The sequence below is a fragment of the Manacus candei genome, unplaced genomic scaffold (genome assembly GCF_025592945.1).
Source record: "Manacus candei isolate 608988 ecotype Guabito, Panama unplaced genomic scaffold, ASM2559294v1 h1tg000139l, whole genome shotgun sequence".
In the NCBI taxonomy this organism is placed as follows: domain Eukaryota; kingdom Metazoa; phylum Chordata; class Aves; order Passeriformes; family Pipridae; genus Manacus; species Manacus candei.
The window spans coordinates 720061-747325 of NW_026138187.1; the positions used below are offsets into that span (position 1 = coordinate 720061).

The 27265-nt window shown below is 51.4% G+C and overlaps 1 protein-coding gene across 2 annotated transcripts; it reads left to right on the top strand.

Moving 5' to 3' along the window:
• Nucleotides 1–2120: 2120 nt before the first annotated feature.
• On the top strand, nucleotides 2121–27195 carry KLHL12 (kelch like family member 12). 2 transcript variants are annotated; one of them, XM_051771676.1, is made up of 12 exons: nucleotides 2121–2213; nucleotides 2426–2623; nucleotides 9726–9879; nucleotides 10663–10880; nucleotides 13816–13965; nucleotides 15732–15846; nucleotides 18366–18472; nucleotides 19382–19577; nucleotides 20301–20459; nucleotides 22040–22138; nucleotides 25053–25239; nucleotides 25613–27195. In XM_051771676.1, exons 2-12 carry the CDS (start codon nucleotides 2438–2440, stop codon nucleotides 25737–25739), a joined length of 1698 nt encoding a protein of 565 aa, XP_051627636.1. In that variant the 5' UTR covers nucleotides 2121–2213; nucleotides 2426–2437; the 3' UTR covers nucleotides 25740–27195. The 2 variants fall into 2 exon arrangements, with proteins under 2 accessions (XP_051627636.1, XP_051627635.1); XM_051771675.1 differs by lacking the exon at nucleotides 2121–2213 and having other exon boundaries at nucleotides 2374–2623.
• Nucleotides 27196–27265: the final 70 nt, after the last annotated feature.

Below are 27265 nucleotides of genomic sequence, written 5' to 3' on the forward strand. Positions count from 1 at the left end.
TTGCTCAGGCCATTCTGCAGGAAGTCCTGGGGGAACAAGAGCTGGCCTGAACAGCTCTGCTGCACGTGAGACTCAGCACCATCTACCCCAAAGGTCATTCCACCACATTCCAACTCTTCAATCCAACCCTGTCCCTGAGAGCATTGTCCAAACACTCCCTGAGCTCTGGCAGCCTTGGGGCTGTGACCACTGCCCTGGGGAGCCTGTTCAGTGCCCAAACAGCCTCTGAGGGAAGAACCTTTTCCTGATATCCAGCCTAAACCTCCCCTGACACAGCTCCAGCTGTTCCCTCAGGTCCTGTCACTGCTCACACAGAGCAGAGATCGGTGCTGTCCCTCCGCTCCCCCTCCTGAGGAAGCTGCAGATCCTGAGGAGGTTTGACCTCAGGCTCCTCCAGGCTGAACAGACTAAGTGACCTCAGCTACTCCTCGTATGGCCCCTCTAGATCCTTCCCCATCCCTGTGTCCCTCCTTTGGACACTCTCCAATAGCTTCAGATCCTTCTCACATTGAGGTGCCCAAAACTGCCCCCAGGACTCAAGGTGAGGCCACACCAGCTCAGGTGGTAGGGGAGCCATGGATTGTTTCAAACAGGCCTTCAACACTCTCAGAAATTTCATCTATATCCTTGAAAAATCAGCATGAGGTGGATACAGAGGCTAATTTAATGTGTCTGTTGGGAAACAAGGAGCATGTGGAGACGAGCAGTGGGCAGGCATATTATGGCTCTTTGCTCCGTTACTCCAGGCTGTATCTCTCATGCACTGACAGTGTGCTCTGCCACTCTGGTCACACATCCCTACTGACTTCAAGCTCCAGGAGAACCAGATGATGATGCAGTCTGACAAACATACTGGTACCTGCCTCCAGCACAATAATTTCTGCTTGAATTGGGTCTACAGAACGAGGCACTGCTGATTTAAAGATCCCCTGTGGCCAAGCATCTGCCAGCTCTGAAGGCAGTGGTAAACTGTCCTCCTTGCTAAACACTGAATTCTCACCTCCAGCTGCTGGGTATTGCCAATGCTTTGCTTGCTTAGCATGGCTGAGGTCAAACAAATCCCCCAAACTCTCATTCCACATACAGCCTCCAAACAGACTGACCCTGCCCCCAGGCCAGGATAAGGTCTTAAACTCCATGTACAGATTTTCTTAAGTTGTAATTTGTTCTACATTTAGCTGGGAATTTATCTCAGGTTGCTGACAAGGACCGTATGTACAGATTCAGGTTTTTAAATCCATCCCCAGGCAGGATGGAAGCGAGCTCGAGGGCAGGGGGGAGCGGGGGTGGCTCAGGGCTGTCAGCTGGAGGTGATCTGCTGGAGATGTTGAGATGCGTGTGTGGGAAGAGATCAAAAATAGCGTTCATTTAAAAATCCTGGGATACTAAAGCAGTCTCCCGCTGCCTCTCTCCCAGCTTGGCTCCAGCAGCCCTCAGAGAGCCAGTTCCAGGGGGTTCATCCTGCAGGAGCGGCACATGGGGGTGGGGGGCACCACACAGCCCATGCCTGGAGCTCTGTGAGGGCTCTGCTGCAACAGAGAATTGAGACTCATGGAATCACAGGATCCTTAAGTTTGGAAAAGCCCTGTAAGATCACTGAGTCCAACCCTTCCCCCAGCACTGCCATGCTGTTCACCACTAACCCGTGTCCCAAAAGTGTCACATCCACAGGTTTTTTGAGCGCTTCCAGGCATGGTGGCTCCACCACTGCCCTCGGCAGCCTGGGCCAGGGCCTGATCGCCCTTTCAGGGAAGAAATTTTCCCCAACATCCAACCTAAACCTCCCGGGCTGCAACTTGAGGGCGTTTCCTCTTGTTCCCTGGGAGCACAGCCCGACCCTCCCCTGGCTCCCCCTTCCTGTCAGGGCGTTGCAGAGAGCGAGAAGGTCCCCCCGAGCCTCCTTTTCTCCAGGCTGAGAAAGCTTTCCCCCAGCTCCCTGAGCCGCTCCGGTGCTCCAGCCCCTTCCCAGCCCCTCCCCAGCCCCATTCCCACCGCTGGACACGCTCCAGCCCATCCCTGTCTCTGCGGGGCCCCGCGGGGGCCGCTAGGGGGCGCTGCGGGCGCCCGTTGCCCGGCAACCACCCGGCACTCCGGGGGGCGGGCTCGCGGCGCGGCGCGATGACGCCATCAGGGCGCGCCGCGCGGGGAGAGGGGAAGGGCGGAGCGGGGGGGGGGCAGGCGAGGTGTGCGGGCCGGGACCTCTCCCTGCGACGGTGAGTGCGGCCGGGCCGCGTTGGGCTGGGCTTGGCTGGGCTGGGTCGAGCCGAGCCGGGCTGCCCCCCCCAGGCGGGTGTGGCCGCCGCGGGGTCGCGGTGGGCGGTGGCGGGGCGGGGCGGGCGCTGAGGGGCGGGCAGGGCGGGGCGGCAGCGCCCCCTGGCGGCGGCGGGGCGCCCGTGCCATGTGGCCGTGCTGGCTGTGCCCGCAGGTGCCGCGCGCCATGGCCCCCCCCAAGGACATCATGACCAACTCCCACGCCAAGTCCATCCTCAACGCCATGAACGCCCTGCGCAAGAGCAACACGCTCTGCGACGTCACCCTCCGCGTGGAGCACAAGGACTTCCCGGCCCACCGCATCGTCCTGGCCGCCTGCAGCGACTATTTCTGCGCCATGTTCACCAGCGAGGTCGGTGCTGCCGCCGCCGCCGGCCCCCTGGGTGCTCCGTGGGTGGAGGAGGCAGGGCCGCCCGACGCTCGGGGCTGCCCTCTGGCGAGCTGCTCAGCAGCTGGGCCAGGATCCCCCTCGTGGTGGCCCAGGATTCCCTTGTGGTGGTCTTGGGAGTCCCCTGGGTACTCCCCGTGGTGGCCCAGGATGCTCCCATAGTGGATCTTGATCCCCTCATGGTGGCCCTGGATTCCTCCATGGTGCCCCAAGGTCCCCCCATGGTGGCCCTGGGTCTCTTTGGTTTCCCCCATGGTGCCCCAAGGTCCCTCCATGGTGGCCCTGGGTCTCTCTGGTTTCCCCCATGGTGCCCCAGGGTCCCTCCGTGGTGGCTCTGGGTCTTTCTGGATCCCCCCATGGTGGCCCTGGATTCCTCCATGGTGGCCCTGGGTATCTCTGGATTCTCCCACAGTGACCCTGGATTTCCCTATGGTGGCTCCAGGTCCCCCCATGGTGGCCTTGGGTCTTGCTGGATCCCCCCCTGCTGGCCCTGGAGCCCCTCGTGGCGATTCTGGGTCCCCTCATGGTGGCCCCAGAGCCCTTTATTGTGGCCTGGTGTGGAGCTGGAGGTTGTACCTGGGACTGTGGTCCTGAATCTTGGTGTGCTGGGACCACCCTGTGTCCAGCGAGCTGGCAGACTGAGCTGCCAAACCAGGGGGTTCTGATACATTTACTTATTTTTCTAGTGGTGATTTGTGGTTTCTGTGGTTCTGGGCATCTTTCCTGCCAAGGGCAGCAGCCCTGGTGTGGAGCTGTGCGAGCAGTGCCTGGGGAGTGCAAGGGAGGAGGGGGTTTGACAGCTCCCCTTGGCACTGGCTGAGCAGCTGGTGCCTGCTGTTGCTCGTGCTGTGGAGGTGTCACCTCCAGCACTGGGGCTGGGGTGACTGAGCCCCAGATCTGCTCCACCCAGCAGATCCCACCTGAGAGCACCTTGGCTCTTCCTGGGAGACTCGCACTACCTTTGTGCTGTTTCCCTGAGTCACTGGCAGGTGCTGTTTGAGCTAAAACTGGCACTCGTTTGTGCTGTTAAACATCAGATGCTTTGCCTGGCTTTGTCTTTTATAAGTTTGAATCAATTTTTTGTGGCTTTTTCTTGCAGAAGATGCTTTCCTTATCCTACCACCTTTCCTATTAGCAGGGAGAAACATTAACAAGTAGCTCATAGGTCCTAAAGCCCTCCCTGCTAGCCCAGGAGTCCTTGCAGCAGAGAATTATTTTGTTCTTTGTTTTACCCAGCAAAGAAGGCTGTGGCACAGCTCTCTGTGTGCCCACTGCTCTCAGTGCTGTCAGGGAAGCAGGTGTTTCAGTTTTTACAGTCCTGTGCAAAGCAACCAAAAGAAGACGTGTGGCCTGATCACATACCAATATATTTTTTGGTCCACGTCTTCGTGAAATTTGTAAATTCATCAGGTTTATGCTCTTTCTCTGCATAAAGGAAATGTAATTTAAAGCAAAAATTACACAAAGCAAATTCAATCCCTGGAGGCTGAAGTTCTCTGTTCTCCAGTAGCTCCAGGTGCACAGCAGTACAGCAGAGTGTCTCTGCTTCTTTGGGTCTGCCTCCGCATTCCTGTCAATGCTTTTGACTTCTGGACTTCCTCTAGGCAGTGTGCAGAGATCCAGTCACTCCATGTGCTCCAGAACATTCTTTGTGGCTGCTCACAAAGGCTGAGGGTTGATGTGCTTTGAATCTGAGCTGAGCTGTGTCTCCTTCCTTCGTTAATTGTTCCTTCGTTAATTCCTCGTGTTAATTGTAACATCTTCATTGAGAGATGTAGTTCTTCCTAGGAATGAAATTCTTCCTTGGAAAGTGGACAATAGACAGGATCACTTGCTCTCTTCCACTGCAAACTGCCTTTGCTTTAAGGGTTTTGCTTCTTTTGCTTAGTTTGTATTTCTTCCAAATTTGGGGTTTTTCTGCATGGAAACACTAAAGTGACCAGCCTGCCAAGGGGCACGCGATTATGAAGTGTTTGTGGGAGAGCTTCCTTCCAGGAAAGGGCAGTTTGGTAAGCCTCAGAGTGGACCTGCTTCCTGTGTGTCCTGGGGGGTGTGATGGGACAGTGCTTGGGCACTCTCCAGGCACTTGTGGGTGCAGTTTGGCCGTGGCTGGGACTCGAGGGAGCTCAGAGTGCCATGTGGTGTCATGGGCTAACAGTCCATGGCACTTCATCGCTCCCCTCCTGCCAGTCTGGGGACTGCTTGGCTGCGCTGATGTACCAGATTGGGGCTGCACAAGGCTTTGTTCAAAACTGGTCCCAGGGTTATGCCGTGGCATTCCTGGTGTTATGTCCCAGGTTTATGCCGTGGCATTCCTGGTGCCACATCTGTGCATGGCAGGACAGCACTGAGACTGTCAGAAGACATTGTCATAAAGAGCTGCCTTTGCCCATCCCTGTCTCTCTAGTTTCCTTCCTTCTCTCACTTCTGACTTTAACATTTTAAAAACTTATCAGTCTTGCTTGGTATTAATTTCATCCCATTTTCAGTTCCCGTTTTCCAGAACAAGAAGCCACTGATCACCTGATGAACTCAGGCTCTTTACAACACTTTCCTTTGCCCCTGTGCTGAGCAGTGTGGGAGAACTGAAACACCATCAGTTTTACCTACAGAGTTGTTCTTGTAGTAAAAATTGCAGAGCATTTTTAGCTCCCCTGGACCCCGGTTGTGCACTGACATTTGTCTGTGTTTGGTCAAGTTAACATAGCTTGGGATCTCTTAAGAGCTGATTGTTGTCTCCACCTCAGAAAGAAACTATTCTGTCTTCTCTTGTTGGCTGTGTTCTAGAAACTGAAGGGTTCTTGTCCCCTAGAAGGTGGAGAAATACTATTCTGAAAATAAACAACTGCTGTTTCCAGGTTCTTACATGGTCAATGTCACTGCACTCTGGAGCGAAGTGAGCCACATCTTAGAACTGTCGTGCCAGCATTTCACTTCCCCTGCAAGTAAGAAGAAATTGGGGTTTGTTCCAGTGTACTTTTGTGTATCTGCATTAGTATAGGCAAAAACGAGAAGTGGCCTTGGGTAAGAACGTAGTTCCTAAATTGTAGGCCTTTTGTCCTGCAGAGTGAGTTGCATGATTGTCGTGGTTGAGCCCCAGCAGCACCCAAGCCCCTCACAGCCACTCACTCCCCCACCAGCGGGACCAGGGAGGGAGTGGGAAGGGTAAAAGCTGGAAAATGGATGGGTTGAGATAAAGACAATTTAACATGGAAAGCAAAGGCAGCACACGGAAGCACAGCAAACCCAGGAATCCACTCCCTGCTTCCCATGGGCAGGCAGGTGTTCAGCCACCTCCAGGAGAGCAGGGCCCCATCATGTGTGATGGTGACTTGGGAAGACAAACACCATCACCCCAAACATACCCCCCGAGTTCTTCTTCCCCCCATTTAATACACTGAGTACGATGTCCTGTGGTCTGGAATATCCCTTTGGTCAGTTTGGGCCATCTGTCCTGGCTCTGTCTCCTCCCAACCTCCCATGCACCCCCAGCCCCCTCACCAGTATGAAAAGCAGAAAAGGCCTTGGCTCTCTGTGATCACTGCTCAGCAATAACAAAACCATCTCCATTATCATCCCTGTGTTCAGCACAAATCCAAAACACAGCCCCATGCCAGCCCCTGGGAAGGACATTAACTCTGCCCCACCCAAACCCAGCACAGTGATTTGTGGATGGAATAGAAGAGACAGCAACATTGTGTTTCACAACACAGCTTTGATCTGCAGCCCCTGCCTTAAGGCTTTCAGCAACTTGGTCATCCTGGGATAAAACTCCTCGAAGTGACTCTCCTTGATTGTGGAAATGTGTCTTCCTGGATGCTGCAGTTGATTTCGAGATCTGTACTGCTGCACGCTTTTTATAATGTTAGAAATGTGCTTGTAGGAGGGAGGCTCAATCCCTCACTGCTCTACTCCCTGCTGGTGAGCAGAGCTCTGATATTAAACAAGGGGGGAAACTGCTCTGAAATTCCAACAACAGAGATGTGCCTGGTGCCACTGAACACCCAGGAAAGGAAACACTGAACACCTGAGAGAGGAAAGCCTGGGTGTTGATTAGCACTGTATGACCATAATTTTGCGTTCTGAGTCCAAATATGGGGCAGCATTGATGAACAAGGACTGTGTCCCAGCAGCCCAGCACTGAGCACTGCAGGCAGTTCTCTAATGCTGCACACACAGGCTTGAGCTCAGCTCAGGGTCCTCGTGGGATGAAAAGTCTCCAAGGCTGAGAGAATTGGGGTTGTTCAGTCTGGAGAAAAGAAGGCACCAGAGTGTCCTAATTGTGACCTTTCAGTACCTGAAGGGAGCTGACAAGAAAGATGGAGAGAGACTGTTTCCAAGGGTCTGGAGTGACAGGACAAGGGGGGATGGCTTCCCACTGACAGAAGGTCCATGGGAGGTCCCTTCCAACCCAAACCATTTCACAATTCTATATTCAGAATCAAGTTGTCTCCACCCTGAGATCCTTCTTTAAGGTATGATGTTAGGATCCCAATTCTGCATCACATACATTATGTGAAGTTACTTGAAATACTTCCTTCCTTCCTTCCTTCCTTCCAGGCATCCTTAGCATGTGAGTAAACTGTGAGCAAAATAACAACCCAGTAGTGGAACGCAGCAGAAATATAAAGGAAGCAGGAAGTGATCATCTCTGTGGTTTAGTGTTGTCCCCATGGTTTGTGTCGTGGTCAGCAGAATAGAGAGTATGTGCATGCCTGATTACTGAATACTGGTTGTGGGTCAGGAGCTTCTTTACCAGTTCCAGGCTGATGTGTGAAGAACTGATGCTTACAAGTACCAGGAGGTCTGGTGGTCTTGTAACCTCCTGTCAACAGAAGTTTGTAACTTCTTTTTTTCTAAATATGCTTGGTCTGTGTCTCTATTTGCTTATTGGAATCATCTGAACATCTTGTCTGATCAGTTCTGACCTTTGGTGACATCTGTGTCCTTTGTGCTACCAAACAGCTTAGTCTTGTTTTCAGAATGTTTTCTCTGACCCAAAGCAGGAATTGGTTTTAGCTTCTGAATGCAATGCCTGGCCTGTCACACAGCAGGTCAGACAAGGTAATTTGCTGTTTCCCTCCTGACTCTGAAAGTCATAAAGTTTATTCACTGAGTCAACAGGCTTGAAAGGCCTCTTCCCTCAAATTACTTCTAGGTTCACCATTACCTCCTGCACTTCTCTTCTCTGCTGCAAGTGTATCTCTGCATCACAGGCAGGGCTCAGTCCCAGCAGACATCCCTTCCCTTCTCTGCTGTGCCAGCGAGTGCCTCTGCAGGAGCAGCTTTCACTGCTCTTTTCTGTACTTCTGTATCACCTCCTTTTTCCCCAGCTGTGGCAAATTCGAAGCCCAGCGATCATGCTTTCTGCTTCCTGAGTCTCTGCCCAACTGGCTGTACCAGCTTTGGGCTCATTCCTGGCAAGAGAAGCCATGGGCTTTCATCTGCTCACTCTGGTGCTCCAGAAGTCAGGTTGGTTTTGCAGCATGTGGCAGGGAGATCGTTGTCTGCTGAGGTCCAGCCGTGCTGCCGAGCTGGCAGCGATGTGCAGGCTGTGATTGCTGAGCCCACCTGCTGTTCCGCTGCTCAGGAACCATCAGGTGCTGTGCCTGCAGCTCTGTGGTGGAGGCACTGAATCACAAAGCTGATGCTCTGTGAAATATAATCTCAGTTTTGTGCAAATTTGGTGGATTCACAGAATTTGCTGTTCCCAAAGATTGACCGTTGAGAGGATAACATTCCTTGGAAAAAATAGTTTTCCAAAGTGAATCATAGAGGTGATAAAATAGTCAGGGGACAAAGTCTGTATTGTGTAAGTGCATATATTGTCATTTTACTTTCAAATATTTAAGATAAACCCACATTTAACCTTAACTTTCTGGCCTATGGTCATTCTTTTTAGGAACCTTCACCATAAGCTTGCAGAATGGATGAGGAATTGACCAGTGTAGAAAGCTTTTTGGTTTGGTTTGGTTTGATTTTAGAGCAGAGTGGTGATGATGTCCAGGTGTTAGAAAGGAAAATTACATGTTGGTAGAATTGCCTTGTCAACTTTTAGAGCTGGATGTGCTTCAGTGATCTCAGACCTGGGGGAGGTTACCAAAACTTGGGCAGAAGGATGTGCTACTGATAGTGGGCACAGAGATGCCAAATTTCCAGGCCACAAGGACACTTGGCAGAACCCCCAAGATAAGGAAGAAACTAAGAAAGCCAACTCAGTAACTGTACTGAAATCAGCTCCAAGTGGGTAGGAGGTAATTTTGGCAGGGGCAGATCCTGACTACCAACCCATGGACCACCAACTCCAGAAACACCACCTCCCATCTCCCCTCTACCCTGTTCTCCCACCTCAAAGGAAGAGAAAGACTGAGAATGGGACTTCTTAGCATAAGAAACAAGGGAATCATTAACCAATAGAAGATACAATGCTAATTAATAAGAGAACTAGGCAATTTGTAGCCAATGAGCATAATTGCCTTTGTTTGCTAAAATGTATAAACAGTGAACAGTTTTGCCAGTCCTGTGCTGGCACTGGGGATTGGCCACCTGGCTCCCCTTTCTGCACAGAACTGAAATAAATCAAATACCTCAACTCTGGATGTGGATTGGCCTCTTGCACACTGGGTGACAGAACCTGTTTGGGGATAACAGTGAGGAGGGGAGCCCATGAGAACTGCAGGGTGTTACACACATCCAGCCCAGAGAGGAATTCCCCTGGACTGTTCTTTGGAGTAAAGGCTGGAGTTACTGCTTGGAGGAGAGGGTTTAGTTGTCTTACACAGATGACACATGTAATCTCTGCTCACTCTGATCTCAGCTGGCAGGTTTTACAGTGCAGTGTGACTGTCCTCCTGATCCATAATGAACTTTATCTTACTCATCCTGTAAGTGAATTCTGTAGGGAAATTCCCTCCTTCTTCTTATTCTTTCAGTGAGCCCAAAAAGAGAAAGGACAAATCTCTATTGAAACCTCTCTGACAGGTCTCATTTTCAAACCTGCTGAGTGTTGTGGGATTTCTGATCACATTACTAAAAAATATAGCTGTGTGTCCCTTCTAATTTGCAGCTCTCGGAGAAAGATAAACCCTGTGTGGATATCCAGGGCCTGACAGCCTCCACCATGGAAATCCTGCTGGACTTTGTATATACAGAAACTGTGCATGTGACAGTAGAAAACGTCCAAGAACTGCTCCCAGCAGCATGTCTGCTTCAGCTGAAAGGTAATTCAAGGAGCAGCACATATTGCATAGTTGCTGCTGTTTAGGTATTTGGTTTGTGTGACCCTCTGTGAATGGAAGAGAAATTGGGGGAGGAATTATAAGTAGTTACGTCAAACTCCTGTTTCCTTGTGCTCTGTGGTCTCGTTGGTAGAGGAACTGACTTGGGTGCAAAAAAAGATGATAAAACAGGTTATTGTTCCATGCTTTGGGCTGCTGTATAGGAGTATTCCAAAGAGGCATTGTGGGCTGTAGCACATAAATGTTACAGCTCAGTCAAATTATTATACTAGGCAAATCCTAGATGTCATTTGACCTGCCATCACAGGTCAATAACAAACTGGTTGATGTCATTGCATGTGCACCTGTGGAGCTATTCTGGGCAACTATCCCAAATCCCAGGCAGCTTACCCAAAAATTATCATAGAAAACCTAGAAATTTGGTAGTCATATCCACTAGCAGATACATTTATGGTTTATAATCTGTGAAAGTGAGTACAACTCGCATTGGAGTCTTTTCCTAGTATCAGATTGATGTTATTTTTTCATTTAAATAGGACAGCCAGAGCCCAAACCAGCCCAGGCACATGGTCTGTCTGGCTGCCACTGAGTGTCCTCACCTGCTCCAAAGCAATACCTGCATGTCTGTGTTTCTGTAGTATTTCTACTTGTTATTTGAGTTGGGTTTTTCATTATTGTTTAGAAGTTTCTTCTTTGAAGCCCTTTCCAAAGCAGTGGATTGACAGTAAGCCTGCAGCGCTCATTCACCCCTCCAATTTTCCGTAGGTGTGAAACAAGCTTGCTGTGAGTTTCTAGAAAGCCAGCTGGATCCATCAAATTGTTTGGGCATTCGGGATTTTGCTGAGACACACAATTGTGTGGATCTAATGCAAGCTGCAGAGGTCTTCAGCCAGAAACATTTTCCAGAGGTGGTTCAGCATGAAGAGTTTATCCTTTTAAATCAAGAAGAGGTTGAAAAGCTCATCAAGTGTGATGAAATTCAGGTAAAACCTGAAAAGTACCATTACTGTGCAAAGCGTTGAAGTAAAACGTTGAAACCAGTCAGTAGTTAGTCCATACTCCTGGGATGGGCTTCTCACACAGTTCCTAATTTGAAATAAAATTCTCAAGAAGTTCTAATTTCTTTTGCTAATTTGTAATTGATCAATAACATGTAGTTTCTCTGTAAGAATTTATTGTCACACAAGTGTTTCTTGCAAGTTAATCACAGTGAGTTCCCTCTGCAGAGTTCTTGGTACATTGTTCCCTCCTTTCCCTGAAGAAGACAAGTTGTCTCAATCCCTACATTTTAGAAATACCCCCGAGCTTTAACTTGTGTTTGCCTGCTGCTCAGCAGCACAAGGAATGCCTGTGTCATCCCCAGGATGGTGCAGGGAGGTCTGACTCTGCAGGGAGTTAGTTCCCAAATTTAAGTTCCATCAAGGTGGGTTTCTGGAGGATTTGCTTTTTGACTGGAACACATCAAATATGTTTTTCCAACTTCTCTATGAATAAGTTCAACATTCCCTGGTAATGAGGGCGGGGCATGATTATTTATTGAGGTGGATTTTGTCGAGAGCTGATGTTCACTGTAGTTGATGGGCTTGAAGTAATCGCTACTCAGTGTTCAGAGGAACAGGAACTCTGGGAGACAAACCAATGTAAGGATTACCTTTGCTGGGATTCCTGAAAAGCCAGTACGGGGGTAGCCACAGGAGAATTGTTGATGCATACATTGAAAGTGGCCTTCAGCCACACTGACATCCTCTTGCTAATGAGGCTGCTTGAGAAAGAGCACGTGAGACAGCAGTGAACAACTGGGCTCCAGCTGGGATCAGCAGTGGGGTCAGCAGTGGGGTCAGCAGTGGGGTCAGCAGCGGAGAAGGCTGGGTGTGTTTGGTGTTTGACAAGCTGCAGCTTAATGCTGTGGGGGCTGAGCTGGTGTGGACTGTGGTGATCCTGACAGCAGCTTCAGGCAGGAACCGGGAAATAATGAGGAATTGCAGAATGAGCCAGGCCTGCGGAGTAACATTCCTTGTGGATTGGAAGGGCTGGTTCAGGCCTTGCAGGAGGCAGTGGGGTGTGCATACACTGTCAGACCTTAAGAAGATGTGACCAGCAGGGTGAGGGAGGGGATCCTGCCCCTCTTCTCTGTCCTTGTGAAACCTCAGCTGGAGCACTGTGTCCAGGTCTGAGATCCTCAGCACAAGAAAGTACCTGTTAGAGCAGGTCCAGAGGGGACCATGGAGATGTTCTGAGGGATGGAGCCCTTCTGCTCTTGAGACAGGGTGGGAGGGCTGGGGGTGTTCAGCCTGGAGAAGGGAAGACTCCACGGAGACCTTAGAGCCCCTTCCAGTGTCTGAAGGGGGCTTATAAGAAGAAGGAAGAGTAACTTTTTCAAGGCCAGGCTGGACAGGGCTTGGAGCAACCTGGTCTAATGGAAGGTGTCCCTGCCCATGGCAGGGGTGGAACAAGATGAGCTTTAAGGTCCCTTCCAACTGAAATCCTTCTGGAATAAGGAACAAATCTCAAATCTCTCTTGCTGTGCCAGCATAGAGGTGCTGTGTGGAATGAGAGTGTGCTGAGGGAGCACCCTCAGAAAATCCCCAGGTCGTTCAAGAAGTACCATGGCAGGTCCTCACTGTGGTGCTGCATTTAGTGTTATTCATCATTTATCAGAGGACAAATTATTTAATGAACAACAAAACTGTTAAATATATTTGAGGACATTCAGTTCAGGAGGGAATAAATCGATGCAGGATTATTGCATTTAAGGAGGAGGTGGGGGAATTGAAAACAATACAGTGCTCTGCTCTCCTTTTGTGAGCTGTAATTGTCCTTTCCCTGTATTTCCAATAGGAAGAGGCTGTTCCAAATTACACTGTAACAAATATAAATCAATGGCGTGGAAGAGTGGCCTTACATAATTAACCTCTGTGACTCCCTGCTTCAGAACATTCTGCCTGACAGCTTCAAACTGGACTTCAAAGGGGACCAGTCATAGACTGGTGGGAAGGCTCAGTCCTCTCGTCACAGGCTCTCCTTTTATCTTCATATTTAGTCTCAGTTAACAGATTTTGTGATAATAAATTCATATCTGATTTGCTTTTATGTTGGATGGTCTGATAGATGTGCTAAAACAAAACCAAGCCTAAATTATATATTACAGAGATTTTTACAGTTCTTTTGCTTTTGGTAATCATAGATATCCACAGCACCTGAGGTTCTCTAACAGTATCAAATTTAGATGGTTTAGTCAGTGTAATCTCTGAGAGTGGTGTTAGCATCAGCATGTGCTGGTCCTAAATGGAGACAGAAATAAACTCCTGATAAAATAAAATAAACAGTAGAAATAAACAGTAACATTCATGCCCTGGGGTTCTCCAGTCTGAAATCCAATTGTTTGTAGTTTCTGAAAGGTGGATTGAAATAAAAAAATCCCTTAAATGTAGCTGGTCTGGCTGGGGTGTTCAAAGGGCAGTGCATGGGCACAGGGCTGCTGGGGACTAAGCCAGTCACTGCTCTGTGCAAAGGAAACAGGATTCTGATATGTATTCTCTATAATGACTCTTTGTGTTTTGCAGGACTGCAGCTCCTGCTCCACAGAGAATTTGGGGAGCTGCCCTGTGAGTTCCTGCAGGTCAGTGAGTGGCAGCTCCAGGCTCTGCCGTACCACTCACTGCTCTGGCACTTGAACTGCCCATTGTTGATCTCAGCTGTAGGGAAATAACCAGATGCAGGTTCAAGGAAAAGAAAGTGAGGGAATTTCATGGTGCTTGTAATTACAGCTCATGGGGATTTCCCTGACAGACTCTTAGCTGCAGTTTCCCACTCCCTTGGTCGCTGTGGAGCAGTGTCAGCAGCCTGGGTGTTCTCTGCTCTGTGGTGGTAGCTCCCGTGTTATCCTGCAGTCTCTCAGGATGTTCCTCCTCTTTCCAGGTGGACTCTGAAGAGCCAGTGTTCGAGGCAGTCATAAACTGGGTGAAGCACTCCAAGAAGGACCGGGAGGCGTCGCTGCCGGAGCTGCTGCAGTACGTGCGGATGCCGCTGCTCACCCCCCGCTACATCACCGACGTCATTGACACCGAGGTACGGGCACGGCTGGCAGCAGGGCCTGCCTGCCAGGGCATGGCCCTGCTTGGGCTCCTGCTGTCCACCAGAACATGTGCAAAGCTCTTTCTCTGTGGATGCTGTTCGATGCTGACGCTGTGGAGCTGTCCCTGCTCAGGCGCAGTGCCACTGTCACACCGAGCAGTGGTTTGCTGTGCCAGCAGCCACAGCATCCCACTCTGCAGCCAGAGGGTGCCCCGTCCAGAGCCATTAGTCAGCTGTCTCTGCTGATATATGCAGCACCTTTCTGTTGTCATCTGTTAGAACCTCCAAGTGCTTTCTGCCTTCATTCCTAAGCACTGGCAGCTCCCCTTCCCGAGGCTGAAGGTTGCTGGCATTGATCTGAGAGAACACATGGCTCCTCAGAAGGTGTCTGAGGTACAGATGGCCAGCATGTACCTCTGAGGACAGCAGCTGTGTGGACCCAGGACCACCACACGGCCGAGAGCCATGGCTAACACTGCTGCTTTGTGTGCTGGGATGCTGCAGTGGCAACCCAAAATGGGGATGATGATAACAGATAATTAAGTTTTTCAGTGGAAGTTTAATTCCAAACACGAAGGGATGCTGACCCCAGGCAAGGTTTGAAAGGAAGGCACAGAGAAGTTCAAACCAGCCTTCAGCTTAGACAGTGATGGGAGGTACTCAGGGGTTACTGGCCCTTGTCACCTGACAGGTGCTGAGTGGTGAATAATGGACATTTCTCTACGTCAAGAAAAGACTGGTTTAGCAGCAGTCATCTTGGATGGGATAGATTATGGATGTTCTTAAACCAGGGCAGCCAATGGGCAATTAGGTTGTGCCAGAGCTGAAGGGATTGGTCTACTTCAAACTGAAACTGAAGTTAATGGAAAAGGGTCTGGTACCAAAACTGGTACCAAAAGGGTCTGTTCCCAGTCCAGCCTGAGATGGTGTGTGCAGGCTCTCAGCTCCCTGAGAGTGAATGCAGAGGGTGCCCTCTCCAGTCTGGCAGTGCCACATGCTGGTGGGACATCCTCAGCCTAGGGTGGTGTGGAAAGTGGAGTATTGGCCCTTTGTGGGTTTTGAACACTCTGGCTGCCTTGCACAAAGACCAAGAACCTGTACAAATAAATCTGAGCTTATGGAAGCAGCATATACACCAAACACCCAAGGGCAACCTGAGCATTCAGGGGAGGTTGGTCCAGGCCCTCAGTCAGGGAGGGGAATTACAAGGCACTGTGCAAGGAGATGAGGCTGTTCTTTGGGTGAAGTGCCCCCCACTCTTAAACAAGACCTCACTGCTTCTGCTGCCTCTCCACAACTCCATGTTCCCTGTGCACAGGTCAGGGCAGTAGGTCAGCTAGGATGCTTCATCGTGCTGTGCTCCCCGTTTCTTCTCTGATGGCAGGTGCAGGCTGAGTCATGTGGGGCAGATCGAGGCAAACTGCTTTCCAGTGTGATTTCTCTGCCAGTTCCCCTTCTCAGACATACTTCTACTGGCTTAAATGCAGCAGAAGTGGCTTTTCCAGAGTTTTTCACTGCTGTCATTTTCCTTATGGAACCTGCAGTGCCAGACTGTGAGAATCAAGCCACATCTTCTCAGCTGCACTCTGGTCTTCAGTTGCCTTTGCATTTCCCTGCATGCAGTGTTTGCATCAGGACACTGCAGCCTGCACACAAGTCCTTTTCATGCTGTCTGAGCTGGTAAGAGTTGGCTTTAGGACACTTCTTCTGAGGTTTCCTAAAATACAGTGCATGTACCAGTGACTCATGTTTCCCCCCAGCCTTTTATCCGCTGCAGCCTCCAGTGCAGAGACCTCGTAGATGAAGCCAAGAAATTCCACCTTCGGCCCGAGCTCCGGAGCCAGATGCAAGGACCCAGGACACGAGCACGTCTGGGTGAGCAGCAGAGGAAAGGACACTGAGAGGGGGGCCAGGGCACTGGCAGGTGTTGTGTTAGACACCTTGTCTAGTGCCTCATAATTGTGCTGATGGGCACGAGTAGCAACTCGTCATCCCATGGTCCCCAGTGGGACAGAGAGGTGACTGGAGCAGAGGACAGAGGGGCCTTTTTTTTCAGAGCATGATTGCTTAGTGCCAGTTGATTGCCTTTAATCCCAGGCCCTTGCTCTGACCATAAAACCAGTTTCCTGAGTTGCTGGTTCCTGCAGATATGTTTGACCTGTATGCAGCTGTCCAAGAAGTGTGGGAAGAGTTTCTTCCTGTCTGAAAACACAGCTATCAGTGTCCAGAGAGAGCTGTGAGATGAGTGACAGCTGCCTTACAGTGCCAGCAAGTTTCCACAGGGAATTGGAGAGGGGAAGGCACAAAGAGGGAAATGGAGAGGGCCCTCTTTCCCTTCATAGGTGCTTTTTTGTTTTCTCCTTAGCCTTGCTAAGACAATAAATGATGATTTCTTCCTTTATTTCAGTAACTCCTACCAAGCACAGTCACTGAATTGTTGGGAAAATGCTTGGCTTAGGGCTGTGAGTGCTCAAGAGCAATATAAACAGTAGGAATGACCTACAGAAGAAGGAAAAATATTTTACTGGCATCTGTCAGACTGTCTGTGCCATGCCTGTATCCCAGTGCACTCACATCAGTGCCAGCATGGACCACTTTTCCTGCAAGGAACCCTCCCTGGGTGCTCTCCAGTGCTGCTGCAGGTGTGGTGGAGGGGGACCCCAAAATCCCCTCGTGACCTGTTTTAGGGGACAGAAAGCAGTTTACCCGTGAAAGGAAGAAGGCAAACTGGGTTTGTCAGAGACACATTGATCAAACTTTTCTGGCCTACAGGGAATGTTGTTATGCTGCTCCAGCATAGTCCAGGCCACAGCACATTTTTGTGGGAATTCCTACACCAGTTTCAGTGACCTGCACTTCAGCTCAGCCTGTCATTTGCATCAGCTTTCCAATATCTGATGGGGCCTACAAGGAAGCCAGGGAGGGACTCTTCATCAGGAACTGTAGTGATAGGACAATGGGGAATGGCTTCACACTGAAAGAGGGGAATACAGAAGAAATTCTTCCCCAGGAAGGTGGCAAGGCCCTGGCACAGGGTGCCCAGAGAAGCTGTGGCTGCCCCATCCCTGGGAGTGTCCAAGGCCAGGTTGGACGGGGCTTGGAGCAACCTGGGACAGTGGAAGGTGTCCCTGCCCATGGCAGGGGGTGGGATGAGATGAGATGAGATGAGCTTTAAGGTTCCTTCCAACCCAAGCCATTCTGTGATTCTATGATTATAGAAAGACACATTTCCTTTTGCTCTTAGTTGAAATGCTTCACCTGATAAAAAGACATCACAAAACTGTTTTATTGTTTAATTGTACAGGTTAAAACTGAACCAAAGGTTCAGCCCTACCTGTTTTAAATTATTCCAAACCATCTGATAGCAACAATGTGTCACTTATAAACTGTGATCAAGTTGTGTATTAACTTTGCATGGGAGGAACTGAAGTAATTGCACTTTTAGCTGTCTTACTGGACAGGAGGCTTTCCAAGGTGTTGAAGCTCTTTTGTGAATCCTTCCCAGTTATTTTTTATATTATTCTTCATCTTTTGCTTTGTGACAGAGAGGGTCTTGTTAAATGTTTGTTGCTTGGTGCTCAGTCCTTCTGCAATGAAAAGCTGGACAGTCCTAAACTCTAGTGATAAAGTCCTGTTCCAGAAAGGGCCCGAGGGGCCCAGGGGACACTCTGTTCTACCCTCCTTCCAGGCAGTAGGTACAAGGGAGGTTAAAACCCTCCAGGTCACAGCTGTTATTTAACAACCATGGAGGAAATAAGAAAAATTCAGAGACCATCTGAGAGAAAAGAAAGTAGAGGGAAGGCAACTTTGAAATAAGATACACAAGATTTAAGAAACAATTCCTGAGAAAATACTTAATTTTCCAAGCTTCAGACAACCTGACTTGTTTCTCAGTTAAGTGGTGAACAAAATCCCTGAAATGAGGTGGGGATGTTACTTGCAGCTTAGGGGAGACCTTGTGTTGTGAGGTGGCTGCAGGGAAGCGGGCATTCTCCTCCAGATTCTGGGGGGTGGTGAGAGGTTTGGGAAAAACAGTGGAAAGAACACAAAAGGAGATAGAAAGGAGCCAGCTTCAGCACCTAATTGAGCTGGCTTGTCTTCTCAAAGTGCCTCTGATGTTAGGAGGAACAGGTCTCCAGCAGCCAGCTCCTGACCCCTCCGTCAGCCATCCGGCCACGCACCCTGAAGAGTTTCTCCCTCCTCCTCCCCACTGACACAGAGGAGTCCAGTGCCTGGAGCCAGGTTAGGTCCCTGCTCCAGAGCCGTGAGGAAAACAGGGATTTAGATGCAGCTTTGCACCAGGGAAGGCTCAGTGTTTCTTGAGGTTGTTCCCCTGAGGTGACCCTTTGGCTGTGCAGGGACTGACTTGGCCTTGCTCTCCCGCTCTGCCCCAGGAGCTAACGAAGTGCTGCTGGTGATCGGCGGCTTCGGCAGCCAGCAGTCCCCCATCGATGTGGTGGAGAAATACGACCCCAAGACCCAGGAGTGGAGTTTCCTGCCGGTAAGGGACTGGGTTTGACCACCACTGGGCTGACCAGGCTGTGAGGGAACACTGATTCTGCAGCATCAGCTGGATGACAATCCTCTTTGGGCTGTCCTGTGCAATCTCCTGAGGATTTCTGACAGAAATTCTTTATAGGGATTTACGTGGTGAATGCTGAAACCACTTCAGCTTGCAGAGTGACTGAGTGAGAGGGGGTTGTCGTAGTCCTGATCAGCTGAGCCTGCAGAGACCCACATCTTGGTTGTGGGAGTGAGAACTATCGTGTTTCTTAGTGAAGGGGGGGTGTTAAGCTTTAAGGTTAGTGATGATAATTGGAATGTCAATAGGAACAGTGTAATCAGTGCAGCCTTCAGGCTGCTGCATGATCCTGCTCCTTGCAGTGTTTTGGAGCATAAAGAGAGAATCTCTGCACTGAGGAGTATTTCAACCCAAATTAAAATCACCTTTATCTGTGTGAAATGGTGGAGAACTGGTTCTTCTTTAATATCATTGATCAGGGCAGACCGAGTACCACCCGGTGTCCCAAAATTCTGATCTTTTTTGGAGGCTAAAAGCTTCATCAGATATTCTGAGTCTCCACATTTTCCCATTACCAGTGCCTGCAGGAGCCAGTGGGAGGCACACAAAAGTCCCAGATGCATCAAAGATTCTGTAGCAGCATAAGATAAATGACTTTTAATGCTAAATATTTGAGTGCAAAGAGATGTGGCCCTGAGGAAAGAGCACGGCAGAGAGAGTACGGGCAAGGGAAGGCAGACACAGTCCTTTAAATCCATAGTGCTGCCTGCTCTGGGGCAGTGGGCCATTTCTCAAAGGAGCAGCATTAGAGGGTGGGAGAGCAGCGTTGATCTCTGTGCACCAGTGTTGTTTCCTGCCTTTGACCTCTCCTTTCCCCTTCTGTCCCAGAGCATCACCCGTAAGAGGCGGTACGTGGCCACCGTGTCCCTCCACGACCGGATCTACGTGATCGGGGGCTACGACGGGCGCTCCCGGCTCAGCTCCGTGGAGTGCCTGGATTACACGTCGGACGAGGACGGCATCTGGTACTCCGTGGCTCCCATGAACGTGCGGCGAGGGCTGGCGGGAGCCACGACCCTTGGAGGTGCGTCCTGGTAGCTGCCAGGGCAGAACAGCCCGTTCAGCTCTTGCCCTGAGCTGGTGTGTGCAGAGTGGGCTGGCTCTGGGGGAGGAGGGGAGCTGGAGACTCTGCCTTCTCACCACTGGGGTGCAGAAATGGAAAACTTGCCCACATATCCTGAGAGGAGCTCTGCCTCCGCTGCATTCCTACGGCATGTGTCTGTGCACTGAGGGAAGGAGGCTCTGTGAGGGATTCTGCAGTGGGAAGTTCTGAGGGTGTTGACAGTGTTGGGCAACACTGAGCACAGGGCACCAAGTACAGCTGTGGTCATCCAGCACTGGAGAGACTGGAGCATGTGCAGGGAAGGAGTGAGGGCCTTGGGGAAATGTGACTTGAGGCTCATGACGGGCAGGGTTTGGGTTTGGGCATGGCAGTGTTTCAGTGGTTCTGCAGCACGAAAAAAATAACTGGGTTTGCGTGTTCTCTTTCATCCAACAGCAAGAAGCAGATTTAAGGGCCAGATGGGTTTTGTGTTTGTTTGTTGGGCCTGTGAGCCCAACAGTGAGCCAGGGTGCAGTGAGCCAGGCTGAGGAGCCTGGGTTCATCTTGGCTCCCAGTGTGCCAAGGTCTGTTGTTCTGGGGTTTGCAGTCCATGCTGTAGTTTTTCTTAATCTGTGAGGGCCCTCGTGCTCCATGTGCATGGCTGACTCTTGACTTGCTGGGTCCCACCTCCCTCTCTCATTGCAGACATGATCTACGTTTCGGGCGGGTTCGACGGGAGCCGCCGTCACACCAGTATGGAGCGCTACGACCCCAACATCGACCAGTGGAGTATGCTGGGAGACATGCAGACAGCACGGGAGGGAGCGGGGCTTGTGGTAGCCAATGGAGTGATCTACTGCCTCGGTAGGTACCTCAGGACCTCTGGGAGGTCTGCAAATCCTGGCTTTTTACCAAAGTGACCACGCAGGTGCTGCCTGGGGAGCACCAACCTGTCACGTCCAGGTTAGAAGAGGTGTAACCTCACTGCCCTGGGCACTCCCAGCTGTGTCAGTGAATGCTGCCTGTTCTCACTGTTCCCATCACAATGGCTTGGACTGGAGCTGCCATATAACTGCAGGAAATGCTGCAAGGTGCAAATTATACAGCTGGGGCTGTTCAGCCTGGAGAAGAGGAGGCTCAGGGGAGACCTCCTCACTCTCTACAACTCCCTGACAGGAGGGGGGAGCCAGGGGGGATTGGTCTCTTTTTCCAGGCAACGATCAGCAAGACAAGAGGGCTCAGTCTTAAGCTGTGCCAGGGGAGGTTTAGGTTGGATATTAGGAAGAATTTCTTTACAGAGAGGGTAATCAGACATTAGAATGGGCTGCCCAGGGAAGTGGTGGATTCTCCATCCCTGGAGGTTTTTAAGAAGAGACTGGATGTGGCATCAGTGCCATGGGCTGGGAACCACAGCGGGGTTGGATCAAGGGTTGGACTTGATGATCTCTGAGGTCCCTTCCAACCCAGCTGATTCTATGATTCTATGATTCTATACAGACTGTACACACTACCTTTGAGGGATGGCTGAAGTGTGGAGGATGAGCAGTGCCACCTGAGGCTTGCATGGCCTAAGCAGTGGCTAAATGCCCAGAGATGCAGCAGGTAGCCAAGGGACAGAGGGTGCACCTGCACCACCCAAAACAATGGTGGCTGTAGTGCTCCAGAAATGTGAGCTGTGTGTTCTCCAGCTCCTTTCTGTTGCACTCATTTCAGTTTCAGAGCCCCACACCAGCTGTGAATATAATGAGAGTGCCAGAGGGCAAAGCACTCTGGAATTTGTTCTGTAGGTCACCTTCTGGGCCCCAGAAAAGGCAGACCCAGCGTTGCACCCACATCTGTTGTAGTCCCATCCTGGGGACTCACAGATTTCATACACCAGACACTGTTTTCATAGACCCACTGAATGGTTTGGGTTGGAAGGAACCTTACAGCTCACCTCGTCCCAGCTCCCTGCTATGGGCAGGGTCACCTTCCCTTAGACCAGGTTGTTCCAAGCCCTCTCCAGCCTGGCCTTGAACCTGACCATAAACCCACCTAGTTTATGGGTTTCACTTCCCCCCCACAAATTCCTCTTCCACATGCTGTTCCCCTGGGCAGATGGCAGCATGCTGCTCCTTTGCTGAAGCTGCACAGAGGTTTTTTAGTATCTTGTGAAACAGCTCTTGAGACATCCCAGCCTTCCCTGTTCAGACCTGAGCCAGTGCACTGCTGGGAGCTGCACATCTGCAGAGCAGTGCAGCAGTGGCCTGTGTGCTCAGAGGCAGCTCAGGGCAGCACGGGGCTGCCTGGTTGTGCTGGTTTGAGGATGTGATGCCCTCCCACGTGGCCTCATGCAGAGCAGGGGCAGAGCTGGCTGCAGGAGCCTCTGTCCCGCCAGGGTGAGCTGTGCTGATGGCAGCACCACATTCTCAGCCCCAGGGTTTGCTCCTGTGCTTTTCTTTCAGGTGGCTATGATGGGCTGAATATCCTGAATTCTGTAGAGAGGTATGACCCCCACACTGGACACTGGACAAATGTCACTCCAATGGCCACTAAGCGCTCAGGTAAGAGCCCACAATGCCTTGAGTCAGTGTGTGTCCTGCTGCACTGAGGTAGCTGTCACTGCTGGTGTGTTCTGCTGCCCTGGAGGATGCTCTGGCCTCAGTGGGTGGTTTGGCTTTGAGAAGGAATGGTTTTAGGTGCTGAATTCCCAAAACAAATACTAATTTTCACAGCCTCCCTCCCAGGCTAAGGTATGTATGAGGAATATGGGGAGGAGGTTATAGGTTACAGGGAAGGAGAGGAAGTCCTGTGTGACTTCCAAAACTAGGAGCTTGGCTTGGAGAAGAGCCCAGAAGGCACAAACTACAGACTGTAGTATGAGATCAGTGCTCCTCAGCTGCACAGAACATGGTGAAGGCAGGAGTGCCCTCTCAGGCTGCTCCTTCACCTCTGCTCTGCTCTGGGACATGCAAGGCCTCAGCTCCTGGTGCAGCAGGAACACAGAGAGCAGCACTGCCAGAGCAGTGTTACCCTCCAGTGGTGTTGACTTGAAACATGATGCTGTCACACAGTAATTATCCCCCACCAACTCTTCACTTGCCTCTTCTGCTTGGAGTTCTATCTGACCTTTAGGTTGGCAGTTGTATCTAGGAGAAAAAATATAGTTTAAATCCTACTTTTGGAGTATCTTTCTGTCTAAGCTCTCCTTCATTTCTCAGAGGAGTTCCAGTGGGGTTCCTGCAGCTCCTCTGTGCTCAGGTCCTGGCTCTCTGCTCTCACCCTGTGCCTCAGGCCTCCTGCACTGCCCTCCACACCGTGCAGGTGAACAACCCTGGCCCTGCACAGCCCTGTGTGCAGGGACAGGATGCTCAGTGCCTCCACAGCTGGGCGGTTCCCAGTGTGGTAGTTCTGTGCTTACAGACCCTCTTTCAAATCCCTTTTTGAAGCTGCTTTTTCTCAGCTTCTTCCAGTTACTGCCCCTCAGTCAGCCTGGGCAGCACTGGCTCCATGTGATCTCTGTGCAGTGTTCCTGCTTAGGGACAAGTGCTGGGTACTCACTAAAACTGGGCTCTGCTCCAAAAACATTTCAGCTTTCTTGTGCCTGCAGTGGCATTCACCAAAACCCCAAGCTTTAAATATTTACTCCTGTGACAGGGCTATTCCTGTTAGGTGTGGGTTTATCTGCCAAGAACGGTTTTGATTTAGGAGTTGGGCACTTTTCCACACCCAGGAAGACCCCACATAAAACACGGGATAAAATCTGCAGATTTCCCTGCATCAGAGGCACCATGTGAGGCTGACCCAGAGGTCTCTAGGAAGCTTGAGGATGAGATGCTTTCCCCAGGGGGTCTGCTCTGGACACCAGAGAAGATTGACTTTGGGCAAGACCAAAAGCAGAGTTCAAGGGAAAAGCCTTCCACAATAGGCATTTCCCAGGTCCATGCTTGCTCCCACAGGATTTGGAGGCTTTGGCAGCAGTGCCTTGGCCTGCAGCATGAGCTCCTTGGTGCCGTGACTGAGCAGGAACATGGTGAGGCTCTTGACCCCAGCACTGGCTCAGCTGCTTCCTTCCTTGATGCTGTCACCTGGAGCACCAAGATCTCTGAAGTGGGGGTATGCCCACAGACCTTTTTTAGCCCAGGTTTTTGTGCTGCCACTCTGGAACTAACACTCCTAATTACTAGTAGCTTAGGTACTAGTTGTGCTTGCAACCTTCATCCTAGTATCAGGTCAGTCCATCCTGGTGACCTTGGACCCTGTAAGACTTCTTTTGCCCCCCAAAAAAACTTTCTAGAGTTTTCTGTGAGCAGGTCTTTGAATTCCAAAACCAGGACTAAAAGTAATCTTGGCTTTACACAGAGATTGTCTCCTCCTTTTTTCTCTTCACCTCTCAGAACAGATTCTGGAGGGAGGCCACCCCTCAGATTCCTGGCCATATTGCATTGCTGAACCTGACTTCCCTGATTAGACCTTGGTTTGGTCCCTTTAGCCAAAGTTCTTCTCACCAAAGCTCTCAGAGAACCCACTGGGCCAGCCTGGTCACTCCCAGCTGTCCCGGTGCTCTCAGCAAGGACAGGGAAAGTGAGGGTACATTTAGTGGAACAGAAAGTCTCTTATACCCTGTTTGTAAAGAAGCAGATCGGTGCCCTAGAGCTGCAGGGTGGCTGGCTGGTTTCCTTGAGGATGCTCATTAGTGCAGTAGTTCCATGTTGGTGGTAACAGCCTGGCAGGGCTGACTCTGCTCCAAGGTGGAGCTCAGAACAGCAGCAGCCCTTGGCAGGAGCTCCCAAGGCCACCAAGGGCATTGTACCCTCACTGTGTCCTTTACCTGAACAGGGCTGCTGAGGAGGAACCGAGGCTGGCAGGGGGTTATTTCCTGCTGGTTTCATAAGTTCCTGTTAGGCCAGGCTGCTTTTGCTGTGAGAACAGCTGTTCAGACAGATGCTCTGGCCACCTCTGCCTCGGCGACGGTGTAGAAACCAGTTTGCATTTCCTTGCCTTCCAGAGGAGCAGTGTCAGGCAAATCCCTCCTCCAGCTTCACACGGAGCAGTGTCACTCTCCTGGCTGTGGCCTGGAGCTGGGTGATACCAGGGAGCCAGAAACACCAGAGGAACCTGTGTCTGTGCCAATCGTCCTAGCTGGCTGCCTGCCAGCAGAGCGAGCCTGGTGCTGCTCTGTTCACACACCTGTGTCAGGTGTCAGCCCAGGGGAACTTCTCGTGCTGCCCCGTGACCGCATGCCAGAGAGTCAGCAGTGTTTGGTGGAGTGACATGTTTTCACCTATCATATTGGAGGGCGGCAACAACAACAGAAGACACAGTTATCAGCTCTTTTGGGGGAGGTATGAGGATAACAAAATGTCCTGTGAAGAGGGAGGAGCTGACCAGCCGACTATTCAGCCTGTTAGAGCGAGCCCGGGGCGGTGCTGCCGGTGTCACTCCTGGGCGTGACTGTGCCACCACCTCTCTCCCCAGGGGCTGGAGTGGCTCTGCTCAACGACCACATTTACGTGGTGGGTGGGTTCGACGGGACAGCCCATCTCTCCTCCGTGGAAGCCTACAACATCCGCACCGATTCCTGGACAACGGTAACGAGCATGACCACGCCCCGCTGCTACGTGGGGGCCACGGTGCTGCGGGGCCGGCTCTACGCCATCGCTGGGTAAGCACTGCTGGCCTGCACGGCCCGGCCCGCGGCTCTGTGCGCTGGAACGGGGCAGCTGAGGGGACACAGCAGCCGCCCCATCTCAGTGCGCTGGAACGGGGCAGCTGAGGGGACACAGCGGCCGCCCCATCTCAGCTGGCCGCTCCTCACACTGATATTTCAAGAGGGGACGGCCCACAGGGTCGCCGTGCCCACCCAGGGCCCAGGCAGGCGGGAGAGCAGCAGCAGACAGCAAGGGCAGCCTCATGCAGGCGTTCCGTTCTGGGCCGTTCCTGCTCTGCGCGGCTGTCCGGCCTCCCAGGAAGGGCTCTGAATGCCTCAGCCTCTTCCTCCAACGCCATCCTTCACCTGTAACTTTCTGTCCTGGCAGATACGATGGCAACTCACTGCTGAGCAGCATCGAGTGCTACGATCCCATCATTGACAGCTGGGAAGTGGTCACCTCCCTGGGCATGCAGCGCTGCGACGCAGGAGTCTGCGTCCTTCGGGAGAAGTGATCGGGAGGGAACTCACAGAGAAGAACATTCTAAAAAGTCTCGGCTGGAGGAAGAGTCCCAAGTGATTTGCAGTGACTGTTCTTGAGAGTTGTGGATGCTGTGGGAATAGGCACCAGAAGAGCAGCTTTCTGTGCTGCTTGTGACTAGAGCATGTGCATAACCGTGTGATCTCAGCAGTCATTTGAAATCAGGGGCTCTATGGGAAGCTGGAGGAAGGGGGTGAGTGGGTCATGAGAAGCTGCACTCTCTGCTGTTCCTGTGGCTTAGTCTATGGGCAGAGCAGAGATGCCCCAGCCTGGCCTCAGCCAGCCTGGTGAGCCCTCCCAAGGACATGTACATACCACTGGGTCACCTCTTCAGCCACCACAGGACCCCGTGGGTCCTCGGGTCACTCTCAGCCACGTGGATGTGTGAGGGTGAATCCAGCTGCTCTTGTGTTCCAGCTTCAAATCATCATGTACATATGAATGTTCAAACGTGCTCCTTGAGCACACGTGGGTACAGAGCCAGATTGGGTGAGTGTGTGTGAGGGGGGGCTGCAGTGTCACTGTGTCTGCAGGTTCCTCCCAGGGCTGCACACAAAAGGAGTCACAGGTTAAAGCTGTCAACTACTGAGACCCAGAAGCCTGAGGCCGCAGGGGCAGAGGGCAGGGGGGAAGCTCACTGCCTGCTGCAGAAGCAGGGCTGCAGTGTTTGTGCTCTTGATCAGGTGCTCAGCAAGGTTCTTCACATCGTACTTCCCTCAAGAAGCTTGAGAGGCCCAGCTGCAAAGCGCTGCCACCTGTGGCACCAGGAGCCCTCCCTGCTGTGCTGCGGCCGTGCCTTTGCTCCCACCCTGCAGGGAGGTCACCTGAGCTGAGGCCATGAGAGCAGGGACACAGTGGCTGCTGCCCACCACGGTCTTGCTGGAGAGTGACTGGGGTTCATCCCTGGACACACCTGAGTCCAGCACACCCATGGCAGCCTTTCACTCAAGTTTATTGTGTTGGTTTTCCTTTTATCTAGGATTTTTCTGCTTCCGGGGCTGTTCTGGAGTAACATCCACGATTCCGTTTTGCCCTTTGTTCTCAGCTGTTTATTCCCCTGCCCGCATCCTCTGACACTTGCTATCCCTCACCTGCCCCACACTTGGGCTCCATCGCTGGCTCCCTGGAGCACTCCCTGCTCAGCATGTGTCCTGCCTCGTTGTGTTCCTGGGAGCACAGGCTCCCCTCTGCCATCAGCTTGGCCCCACAGTGCCTGGGCTCTGTGTAGTGCTGCTCGTTGAGCTTCCTGCTGACTCCTTGCTTGGGGACAGGGTGGGATCAGGGACGTGGTAGCATGACTTAAGCACTTTCAGCCAACGCTCTGAACCTTCTGCGTTTGTTTCTATCACACAAGTGTTCTGTGGTTTTGTTTCCTATGTTTATTTTCTAATGAAAGTATAAAGAATAAAATATTTCCTGAGCCAGTGGGAGTTTAGCTTCTGTTCTCTGCCTTCCAGACCTTTGCCTAACTACCATGTAGAGGGTTTGTGCAAACCCTGT